The sequence below is a fragment of the Eucyclogobius newberryi genome, unplaced genomic scaffold (assembly GCF_026437365.1).
Source record: "Eucyclogobius newberryi isolate DKJ021-1_F unplaced genomic scaffold, fEucNew1.0.hap1 SCAF_12, whole genome shotgun sequence".
NCBI classification, from domain to species: domain Eukaryota; kingdom Metazoa; phylum Chordata; class Actinopteri; order Gobiiformes; family Gobiidae; genus Eucyclogobius; species Eucyclogobius newberryi.
Genome location: NW_027315746.1, coordinates 28,073,370 through 28,085,865, shown reverse-complemented (window position 1 = coordinate 28,085,865; position 12,496 = coordinate 28,073,370). Strand labels below are relative to the sequence as shown.

At 41.6% G+C, this 12,496-nt stretch overlaps 2 protein-coding genes across 2 annotated transcripts; one reads left to right on the top strand and one right to left on the bottom strand.

Annotated features, from left to right (window-relative positions):
- Positions 1-1,592: 1,592 nt before the first annotated feature.
- LOC140356644 (tripartite motif-containing protein 16-like) lies at positions 1,593-4,227 on the top strand. Its single transcript, XM_072441781.1, has one exon. The coding sequence runs from the start codon at positions 1,660-1,662 to the stop codon at positions 3,142-3,144; it is 1,485 nt and encodes a 494-aa protein (XP_072297882.1). The 5' UTR covers positions 1,593-1,659; the 3' UTR covers positions 3,145-4,227.
- A 2,865-nt stretch (positions 4,228-7,092) lies between these two features.
- LOC140356646 (E3 ubiquitin/ISG15 ligase TRIM25-like) lies at positions 7,093-8,356 on the bottom strand. The gene has a single exon (XM_072441786.1). It carries the CDS (start codon positions 8,306-8,308, stop codon positions 7,214-7,216), a length of 1,095 nt encoding a protein of 364 aa, XP_072297887.1. The 5' UTR covers positions 8,309-8,356; the 3' UTR covers positions 7,093-7,213.
- Between the last annotated feature and the right edge of the window lie 4,140 nt (positions 8,357-12,496).

The window sequence follows — 12,496 nt, the reverse complement described above, 5'->3', positions numbered from 1 at the left end:
TTGGACCAGAGGCTCATTTATCTTCAGTTTTCCCCTTGTGCCCTCAGGTCGGCCATATCACATGTCCTGGAACTAATCGCTATTCTAAGTCCTTTATTCCTCCCAAAATTAAATTCATAAACTCTGTCTGAATGAACATGGTACATACTTTGTTTATGCCAAAGTGACTGCAAAAAAATGCTTTTCAAGGGATAAATAAAGCCATTCTGAGCTTGAATGCAGGTGAAATCATCTGTATTTTGCATCTGTGTGGAATTTTTAGCCCCATTTTAACCTGATGTCAAAGCAACACGAAGCTCAAACAAACTCTTTGCATTTTAATGATGGACACTCTTTATTATCACACCACCCTCAAAAGAAAACTGTCACACAATCAACTCTCCAGTGTGTAAAGAGTCATTAGACAAGTGTGAACGGGCCTGTTAACGGCTTATTTCAATATTAATACAACAACCAACCTCCAAAAGCTAAACTGTTCACTTCTGGCAAAGCAAGTTTAGAAACATCTAAACTGAGCCATGTTTCTTCTCTCAAACGCTTCATTATTCTGTCACTCCACACTTATAATGAGGATTCTGTCACCAGATTTTATTTTTGGTAAATTATAACAGCACAAATAATAATTAAACAAGACATACAAATAAATAATACAATACAGAAGTTGAGGCAATGAAATATGAATAAAGATACAAAAAAAGTTGAGTACATACCAGGGGAGTTGATTATTGCAGTAGATTTAGCTGTTCCATGATATTTAATACATTTGCAAATTTATTATTTGAGATTTGATTTTTCTTTCTTTTTTTCTATGGTTTGTATTTTTAAAAAGAGGTTTGTTGTTGGAGAATATAGATTTTTGCTTGTGGTATTTCCCAAGCAAAATAAGGAGAGTGACTATTACATTTTCCACTGTTTATGATGGAATATTGTGATCATATTTCTAGTTTGGACCAAATGATCTTTTGGATGGCGGGGGGTTTCTTCATTGCTGTTAAAATGTGTACTCCAGTGTACTTGTTATTTGAGCAGTGTCTGGCTGACATGAATGAATATGCTGTTCCAATGACTTATGAAGTATTATTAAGAGATTGTTTCTAATAAGCTTATTTAGCACTGTTGCAACATTGAGTGTTGTTTTTAATGTGCTTTCATTAGATCTATTAGATCAATGAACACAGAATGTCTCCAGCCCCAAACAAACCATACAACTAGTGATAATATTGGGGTTTTTCAGATTCTAGAATATGATGATGTCATACTTTCAGATATCTAAAATGTAAATTCACACATTTTCCATCTGACCGTTTCTATTAGTGACTAGACTCATTCATTCTTGTATTTTAACAAATACAGAAACAAAAATACTACATTCTAACAGTATTAATTTTAGCTAAATATTATTGACAGTCGCACTTTCCCTTTAAAATGCCAACCCGCGTTTCCAGATCGACCCTGTGCTGTGCGCGGATCTGTAAATCATCTGGATCTCAGCACACGCCTGTCAACACGAACACATCTCAATCCACGTCGTCTGGACATCATCAACAGTAAGCGGAGCAAACTGCGCTGTAGGAAAAGTTCGGAGCTGGGACGTAACGGGACGGGCGCGTCACATTTCCGCCCGGGACAGTCACTCGAGCCGCTGACACGAGGGCGAACATGGCCCACAGCGGACTCCAGAAAAACCGTGAGCGTTTCTACTGCTCCATTTGTCTGGAGCTCCTCATCAACCCGGTGACCACCCCGTGCCAGCACAACTACTGCATGAGCTGCATTAAAAAGTTTTGGGACGAGGAGGACCAGCGCAGGATTTACAGTTGCCCGCAATGTTGCCAGACCTTTCGACCGAGGCCTCCACTGGCTATAAATACAATGCTGGCTGAGGTGGTTCAAGATCTGGAGAAGGCAGGGAAAGACCAAGAAGTGATCTGCTCCAGGCATAATGAGGTAATGGAGATGTTCTGCCGGGACGACCAACGCTGCATTTGCATAATCTGTGCCAAATGTGAGCATGGAAGTCACAGCGTGGTGCCAGCTGCAGTGGCAAGGACAGAAATGCAAAAGGAACTGGAGACAAAACAACTGAGAATCCACCAGCAGATTTCCAACAAAGATAGAGACCTCCAGGTGCTCGAGATCGAACTGGAGAAAACGTTCCAGTCGGCGGACAAAGCTGCCAAAGATTGTGATCATGTGTTTGTGGAGTTGCTTAATCTCATCAAGAAAAGACACGGCGAAGTGCAGCAAGAAATCCGATCGAACTTGGAGACTGAAGTCGTGCGCGTGCAAAGAGTACAGGATAAGCTGGAAGAAGAGATGTTAGGGTTGAAGCGGAAAGAGGCTGAAATGGGGAAGCTGTTTGTCTACCGAAGTGACAGCCAGTTTTTGGAGGACTTCCCATCTGTGGCTGAGATCAACGCAACCAACGAGTTACCAAGGATCAAAACTCAACCCAGAACCTGCTTCGAAACCGTGGCGGCAACCGTCTCGAAAACCAAAGACAAAATAAGGGAGATTCTGTATGAAAATGGAGCAAAAGAAATGCAACCTTTGAAGACGGAGCCATCGAGCAGGGCTCAGCTGACACAATTTGCGTGCCACGTTACGCTGGACCCAGCCACGATGAACGCCCAGCTGGCTTTGTCCGAAGACGACAGAAGAGCTACGTTGATGCGAGAAGAAACGACATATCCCAACCACCCGGACAGATTTCGACGCTGGCGCCAGGTGCTGAGCAAGGAATGTCTGAGAGACGGCGGGCGGAGTTATTTTGAGGTGGAGTGGAGGAAGAAGCGCGTGACGGTTGCCGTGGCGTACAAGGACGTCGCCAGAGTGGGCCCCATGACGGACGTGGCTTTTGGGTTTAATGACAAGTCGTGGGCGCTGGAGTGTAACACCAGCAGTAGTTACAAGTTCATACACAAGGCGGTCAAAACTGCCATTTCGGGCCCCTGGACGTCGAGGATAGGGGTGTACCTGGACCACGGAGAGGGGGTGCTGGCGTTTTACAGCGTTTCGGACACAGTGACGCTGCTGCATAAAGTTCAAACTGTGTTCACGCGGCCACTGTACGCAGGACTGTGGTTTGGAGGGTATCAAGGGGCCTATGCAGAGTTCTGTGAGCTGGGGGAAGACGATCACTGAAACGTAATATATAGAGTTATAGAAATTAGACACAAGTGCTCACTATTCACAGGCAAATGCTAAATGTTGATTCTGGGACTGTCCCGTGGCTCTAAAATATCATCTCACTCAGAACTTTGTCTTTGGGCCTCAAAACTCCTGCCATGGACACAATAAATGGAGCTCTTTGAAATACTTTTGGATGACACAAACTGCTCAGCTCAAGAACTGGACTGACATTATAATTGACATACGACAAATGGGAAATTTGGACTTTGTTTGAAAATTGACAAATTTGACCGACTTTGTACTATTTATTTTGGAGTGATGTCATTTTCTTTGCTTTGGATTTCTTCTCCTTCGTTCTTTCTTTTTTTTTTATGTATTTATTGTGTTCTCTGTGGTCTTGTTGTTGTTTTGTGTTTTAATTTTTGAAAATAGAAAAAACTGATTAAATTTGACACATAAAACACAGAACAAAGAACTAAATCAGAGAGAGAAAATAAAATACTGAGGGCACAAGTAGCACAGAACATTTAAAGACATAAAATCACAGCATATTTAAAACTAAAAAGGAGTTCAATCTGGTCCAAAGTGTCAAATAGATCAATTTCAGTCAGAATGTTTTTTGTGATGGCCTTTTTTTCGCTGCGGCCAGGAGAATGTTCCAGAGGTGTGCATTTATTGTGTCCATGACAGGAGTTTTGAGGAACAAGTACATAGTTCTGAAATAAAGTGGGAGTAAAACAGTCTGCTGAGCTTTGTTCATTTCAGTCCAATGTTTCTGAGCATTCAGTCCCAAAATCCTGGTAATAGTGGGCCACAGTCAGCATTTCCCTGTGAACAATGTGCACATAGTGTTATGAAAGAACTCCCTCCAAACATGGCATTTTGCAGTTCTCTATTGAGATGTCAGGCTGAGAAATAGATTTTCAAAGTTAGGGGCCTGGGGGCCCCCAAGCAATTTTAGGGGCCCACAAGCGCGCGCGGAATCGTGGCGTCATAAGAACAAGAAAAATGTGTTGTTTTAAACCTGGTTATTAGCATGTAAAACAATTTAAAGTACTTTTATCTGTTATTTGATATGAAGAGCACAAATACTGAATCATATAAACCAGAGATCATGATCTTTAAAACTGTTTAATTTAATATAATAATGTTTCTTGGATACAAAATAAATACTGTTTACAGCATTTGACACAAGGAGATCTTGTGGAATATATGAAATCACGTCCTACAAAATAAACTACTAACATATATACATTGCCCCGAAAAATAGACGGGGCATTTCCGAGGACACGGGAACGCAACACGAACGCAGCGGCCAATCAGATGCCCGCTTTCATCGATATTACATCACGGAGACCGCTCGGCCAATGAGAAGCGAGAACACGTGCGAAGTGGGCATGTCTGTCAAAACGAAACTTAAGCGATGAATATGCCCCGAATATGGCCAAATTACAGGTTAAATATTGATTTTTTTCGAGGAGGGGCACGGCGGGCCCCCTCCTATTTCAAACCGGGGGCCCGCCGGAGATTCAACTGCTTGAGGGCCCCGGGCCCCTGTCTATTTCGCAGCCTGGATGTACATACACTTTCCCCTCTTGTTATATTTTAAGAAATGTGACAGTGCAAACGCAATGTTGAACTGCAAGAAAAGGAAATAGAAAAATGGATCCATTGTTTGCTTTGTATTTACATTGAAGTGCCTATGACGATGTCCTAGTTTTTACTTTATTTGGTGGTGTAAAACCTATTTTAAATAGAAATGATAGTTTTGTACTTGTACACTAAAATATATGTTTTGTTAAAAAAAACAGGAAGTAGAGCACAGTTCCAAAACGTGAGAGTCCATCCACATTTTTGGGAACATTTACAAGCAAAAACACATTTTTCTGACCCTGATCTCATATATTTTATTTGTTAAATCATAATTTCTGTGACATTAGACGAGTTTTGATTCAGTTTACAACATGGTTGCTAATGGTCACGACACGAGTTTACAACCAGGAAGTAACATTTTAAACTCAAAATTGCCAATCTTTGATACAATCTGTAAAAGTTCAAGCTAAAATTTAAATATAATTATCTTAACTGTGTTAGAGTAAAATAACATTTCCAGCATACCAAAAATATTAGTGTGTAGGCCACTATCCTGTTCATAGTTGTAATTGAAGGATTATATTAAAGCCTCACTTTACCAGAGAGTCTTATAGTCCATATAGTGTATAAAATCAATAAGAAGCTTACATTTATCATCCTCAGTTGTAATAAACAACTAAATTAAACTCAAACTTGCCTTGAAATATTGATGTTATAGTTTATGACAGACAGCCAGTTGTTGTGTTCAGACGTCAGTGCTGACCCTCCCCTCGGGCAGAGGGGACCAGGACCTCTCACCAAAAGAAATGCTGTTCCCACTGTCCTTAGACTCATTAACAGCTTTAAATACTTTAGATTCCTCATGTCACTGTTGGTGTGTCCATGCTGTGTCGTTTCATTTATAATATGCAGTCTACACCTTATTTAATCCATACCATTGTCATTGATTATATATTATTATAATTATTCATCGTTTTGTTTTTACCAAAGTAAAATCCTTGTTAGTGAATTGGGTTTATTTACAATGGCAGTTAAGTAGCTATTTTTTTATTCTGAGCACCACTACTTCAGCTGTACTGAACTGTTAAACACAACGTGACAGTAGGTGGCGCTGAAATGAAGCATAACATATGTTAGGATGTTTGATGAGAGCACTTATGTTTATGTTTTATTGTAAGTATGTGTTTGATGTAAATGTTTTATGACTTACTTTTACTACATATTTAGCAGAGCAAGATTAAAATTGTGGGCTATGGGCTGTTCCTATTCATAACAACAAAAATCAAGCTGATATGTTATAATAATAATAATAATAATAATAACTTTTATTTATATAGCGCTTTTCAGTGACCCAAAGACGCTGAACATAATAAAAAAGGGGGGGTATTTACAGACAGGGGGGGACAACACGTACAATACACATTAATATACAGATAAAATGAACAAGACAGAAGAAGTAGAGAGAAAAAGATGGGGATTTAACGGGGTAGAAGAGTAGGCAATGGGGTAGAGGAGGCTAGGGGTAGGGGAGGTCATAGGCTTGGGTGAAGAGGTATGTTTTTAGGCAGGATTTGAATGTTGTGAGTGAGGGAGAGTGGCGGACAGGTTGGGGGAGGGAGTTCCAGAGTCGGGGTATGTTTTTATTGCTCCTCCTGGTTTGATGAATAGATCAATATCAGATTGTTTATGATATGTGCCATTTGCTTTCAGGGCAATATGGTATTTGGAATGTGGTGAGATCATTCCGTTTACACTGACTCTGCTTTCCTCAGTTACAAAGTGACAGACAGAGATTACAGCAGATTGTAGCGAACACAGAGAAACATTAACACTGACTGGAAACTCTGTAGAGCCTAAAAACTAATATTCAAACAGGTGTAAAGAGTTTAAGTAAAACATATAACTGTCTGAAATAGCCTCAAAGTTATTCATGTATTTTTTCTAGCATCAATAATATTGTTTTGTTACTACAAATGTCTCTTTAAAATCAGACAAAGTGAAAACAATACAAAACATTTACGTTTTAAAAAACATTTTATTTAGATCAAAGCTTGCTTGTTAAAAAATAAAATCAATCACCTGCTGTTCTAACGGTGGGAAATGTCGCAGATCTCAGCACAGTCTGCAACATCTTTGAGCCAAATCCCTGCCAGCAGAGGCTGAGTGAATGTGCTCTGAACTGTGTGGATGAGAGACACTGTCTGACAAACACTGTAAAGGACAAAAGTCCAGCATTGTAATCCACATAGATTCCTATTTTGTTTGAAGGTGTGGCTGTAAAAGTAGTGCTTACTTTGTTGTACCAAAATACATAACCATCATTGTAGCAATCTAGAGCCCAAGACTTGATAACAAATAATTTTGAAGATGGATGACACTTTCTTGAGATCTCATATCAGACGCTCGTTGGAAACCATGCATTGTTTGTCCATGGAAATTCATTGGTGGGAGGGTTAGCCACTCCTCTGAGTCCAGTGGCGTGTGAGCATCATGCCCAGTCTGACCAACTGTCCTCTGAATCTTCTTCTGTGTCCTTTTCATCATGACTGAGAGCAGAAGTGTCCAGCAGTTTCTCCCTAAGTTCAGCTACTGCAGTTTGAACCACATCTAAGAACAACAATGGTCTTGTCTCACTGTCAGAAAGGTCAGAAGCTTCACTGACTTTAGACAAAGATGGAAACGAGAGAATAAAGCCACTGTGGTCCTCAGTGTGTGAGAGCTTCTCCAGCTCCTTGTACTTGGTCTTCAGCTCGATGATCTCCTGTTGCACTTTGTCCTGCAGCTCTTTGCCTCTGTGCTCTTCTGCTTCTTGTTGAGATCGAATGTGTTTCTTTGCTTCTGCCCTGATTCTCTCCATCAGAAGAGAGATCTGTGTAAAAGCGCGGTCTGTCTCCCCCACAGCTGTATTACCACAGCGGATAACGTTATCTGCCTGGCTCTGCAGTAAATCCACCTGGTTCTGTTTTTCCTGAATCCTTTGACGGGTTTTCTGGAGACTCTCTTCCAGATCTCTTTGCATTTCATGTCTTCTGGTCACAGCCAACACAGTGTCGTGGTCTTTGTGTTCATCCACAGAGCAGAGGTAACAGATACACTGCTGGTCAGTGCGACAGAACATCTTCATTATCTCAGCGTGTCGAGAGCAGATGTTGTCATGGAGATTCTCAGTGGGCTCCATCAGTTTGTGCTTCTTTAATGCAGCGACGTCATAATGAGGCTGAAGATGCTCTTTACAGTAAGAGACCAGACACTGAAGACAGGATTTTACAGCTTTCACACAGGAAACATCTCCATGAGCAGCAGAGCAGTGTGACACTGGAGCAGCTGGAGGGCCACTCTTCTTAAGTCCCTCCATTAAAAGAGCCAACATGGTGTTTTTCACTAGGACAGGTCTCTGGATGAAGTTCTGTCTGCACTGAGGGCAGCTGTAGCTCTGCTTACTGACCTCTCCATTCCAGTGAGTGTTAATGCAGCTCATGCAGTAACTGTGTCCACACGGAATAGTGGCTGGATCCTTCAGTAAGTCCAGACAGATGGAACAGCAGAATGCTTCTTGGTCTAACCCCAGTCCTTTTGCAGCCATTTTGTGCAGTATTGACTTCAAAAAGAGTAGTTTTCAGCTATCGACTTCCCTGGTGGTGGTGGTGGTGGTGGTGTTGTTGTTGTATTTGTTGTTGTTGTTTTTTTATGGCAGTTGGCATCCGAGTGTTGCATTACCGCCAGACTTTATTCCTCACACTCTAGTCCTAGAGTGTGAGTCCTAGTCGTAGTCCTTAAAAGTACTTCTTCCAGTGCTTTGACAAAGCCCAAGAGGTCATGAGATGCCTTTGTCATTGTATCCTATAGAAGTTCTTCCTCCCCTCAGACTTTGTCGTAGTTCTTAAAAAATCTTTTTCCATTGCTTTGGAAGTACAAAGCCCATGAGGTCATGGGATGTCTTTGTCGTATTATCCTTTAGAAGTCCTTCTTCCATCACTTTGGCGTTTCTAGGCCCATGAAGTCAAAGCGCGTTAGAACATCCTCTTGCTCCTCATCCTCGGCTCAGTCTCCAACACCCCCCTGTTGTTGTATCCTATAGAAATTCTTCTTCCATCACTTCTAAGCCCATGAGTTCAAAGCGCGTCAGAACATATCTTTCAGAGTCCGACCGGCTTTATTCCAGGACTGACTCTTCTTCATCTTCCTCTCCTTCTTTGATGTTCGGTGCTTCCACCGTACAGCTTTATTCTTTAGGCTTCATTGTTTAGACCTCATGGGCTTTGTAACACCAAAGCAATGGAAGGAGTACTTTTACGGACTACGACAGAGTCTGAGGACTACGACAAAGTCTGAGGAATAAAGTCTGGCGGTAATGCAACACTTGGATGCCAACCGCCATAAAACAACAACAACAACAACAACAAAGTCTGAGGAATAAAGTCTGGCGGTAATGCAACACTTGGATGCCAACCGCCATAAAACAACAACAACAACAGCTTTAATATTTCCACTGATGTCGCTGCTTGGTAGCCGTGCATCTACGAGACTGGGCGAGGGCAGGAGACCACCCCCACCCCCATCTCGTCACTCTGATCACTCTGACTCCCCAAAAGCAGACCCCCATCACTCCGACTCCCATTTAGCGCCTTTAGCCTGTTTTCTATATCTGCCCAATCAAGCTCTTTTGTTCCAAGGAATCTTCCTGCAGCAATGATCTTGATCCTTTCAGTTCTGCTTTGAGTCTGAGCAGCACAGTTTACAACATCCACCATAAAGAGCACAAAATCCTCTCTATCCACAACCAGGGTATTCTCAATAATTCTGGAACCTCCACACTTGGGACCGTCACACTTGGGACCGTCACACTTCTTGGGAGCTACGCTGGCTTCCCTCTCTTCACTCTGGCTGGGAGCAGCACTGGCTCCTCTCTCTGTATTTACTCTAAACTCGTTACTTGACACTTTCTTGACTGCATCTGCATAGGATATACCTTGAGAGACTTAAATTTTCTGCACCTCAGCAGCTCTTTTGCTAAACTTGCATCCCCCGTAGGCAGAGCTATGTTCTTCCCCACAGTTACAGCACTTCAGTCTTGCTCCTTCGTCACACTTTCCATACTCGTGATCTCCTGCACAATTACCACATCTTTGCCTCCCTCTACAGACCGCTGCAATATGCCCAAAGCGCTGGCACTTAAAGCAACGCAGGGGCGGTGGAACATATGGCCTAACGTCATAGCACATGTACCCAATGAACACCTCACTAGGCAGGCACCTCTCTTCAAGTGTTACCATTACTGACAAGCTGTCACATCTTACCCCAAACCGGGTCACCTTCAACCGCCTAGCATCCACCACCTTAGCTCCAGTCAAATTCTCCTTAACTTCATCCACAGACGTCGCCGTAGGGACACCTACGATAACTCCTCTGACCGTGTTTCTTTCAGCATCAAACACAAGAATGTCCTTTCCACCCAGACGTTTAGTTCCAATCGCCTTCCGTTGCTGAGCCGCGTCCTTGCACACGACCAGCAGCGAGCCATCTCTAAGGACACTCGCACTCTTGATCACTCCCACAGCTACAGTTAGGCTCTTTGACAATGCCACTGAATTCCACTCCTTAAAGGATGCACTATCCTGTGCAAGCTTTATGATCACCTTACAGTCTCTGCTCTCACCTCCCATATCAATAGCTTCAGCTTCAACCTGCTGCTCACTTCCAGAACCCTCGGACAAGCCAAGGGACTTTTTACGTTTCCAGGCACCAGCAGCCAGAAAAGGCTGCTTCTCCTCGCCGTCCAGAACGCCACCGATCATCGATCCACTCTCCTCCGCCATCTCCTGTCTCTCCAGACCGCCCACAGTGAAGACCCGACTCTTCTTTTTCTTCACCAGGCTGGCCAGGGACCCTGGAGCGTATGGCCCAAACATCCCTGGTGTTGTGTCGTGAAGAGGGAGGCCACGTGCTCTTGCCCCCGTGTGGTCAGGCCCGGGGTCAGGTTACTTTAGAAGCCCTCAGACAAACAGTGGAAGAAGTGCTCAGTTTTGTTACTTAAGTCCAGAGGTGGGAAGTACTCTGTTACATTCACTCTTCTCACGCTGAGTAAATTGACAGGTGACAAAAGTATTCTCGCTCCTTCAGATTTGATTTAGTTTGTGTCAGTTTATTGGAAAATACCAGATTTTTAATGTTTTGTCTTTCACGTTACATAAAATTAACTTTATAAATCAGATTTTACATCCAGAAAGTTAAAGTCATTCTTAAGTCATAGTTTTCCCAAATACCTTTTTGTTCTTGTGTAATTTCTCAGACAATTACTTTGAACTTCTACTTCAGATTATTTTGAAGTAACTTTACTACCACCTCTGCTAATGTTGGTTCACAAATTGAACTTTGGCCATATTTAGCCAGATTACTTTTTGCCTTGTTCCAAATTTGGTTTTATTAATGAACATACGTCTGGAAACCATTTGACTAAAACCATCATTTTTAAATTGTTTAAACTCTGCTCATGTAAAAGTACAGACACAGGGGCAAAGAAATACTCAAGAACACATGAAAAAAGTACTTGGAGTATGACAAGTAAAAGTATTTCAGACAGAGATCTATTAAAGTGTCAAAAGTAGTGATCGTAACAGTAAAAACAATGTTTAGTAAAAATACCCTAGTTTTATCTGTATATCTTAGTTGGAGATTATGATTGTGCTGGAAATAAACCCCCCCCCCATTTCTCTTAAACTGAAACTAAAAGTACAGATATTCTCAAATGGAGTGATGTAAAAGTAGTGCGTGAGAAATAATGGAACTAAACCTTTTGTTGCAGAATCTCATTGAAACTAATTAAAGCAACAAATATCATTTTAAGTTGAAGAAACAGACGCGGAAAAATAACTTAATTTTTACATGTTACAAATACATTGGCAAAAGATTTACTCAAGTGAAAGTATTTCAAATTGTACTTTGACAGTGAAACGTAAACATCTGGTTATTTTGATGAAGAATCGTCCTGATATTTTAAGTCAATATTAGGGATGTCAAGATTAATCAATAATTGTGATTATTTAGGTCACAATTGTAAAGACATAAAAATTATAATCGAAGTTAAAGAATTGCATACTTTTTTTAAAATGAAAAATTTTCAAAGCAAGTCTTTTGTTCAATTAAAAGACAATTTTAGCAGCAACACAAGTCCTTTCTGCTCAGCCTTATCTTAAAAAAAATGAATCTAAATGTAAAATGCTTTTATAGTTTTCCGTTTATGTCAAATTGATTGGTCAGAAAGTTTGATTTCACAAAGCTTCCTATAAGTGATCTGTTCTTCTGTATCTACCTGCGTTGCATCAATGAAATTTCCCCATGTGGGACAATAAAGGAATATCTTATCTTAAGTCCCACGTCGATGAGCGGTGATTTGTTAAAAAAAAAAAAAAAGGAAAGAATGTTGGGTTTTAGTGTTTGGTTGCAATGTTAATAGTAGAAAGTAGATTCCGGCTCTTAACTCTATGAAGTAAAAAAATAAACCACACAACTACTAATGTACTTTTTTATCTCTGGAAACTGCAGCTCACAGAAGCACACAGTCTCCTGCAGTGTGAGGTCAGCCTGACGTGGACGGACAATAGTCACACGATGAGCAGCAGTGGTTAGTGTCTCACCAGCGTCTCGGTGTGACGGGACATGACCCACATAAAGTCCCGGTGAAAACCCCGGGCTCTGGATTCTGCGTCGGTCACTGCATTGTCAGGTTCCTCCAGAAACACAACGGCCAGGAGTCGTGACATCAGGGAGTCAC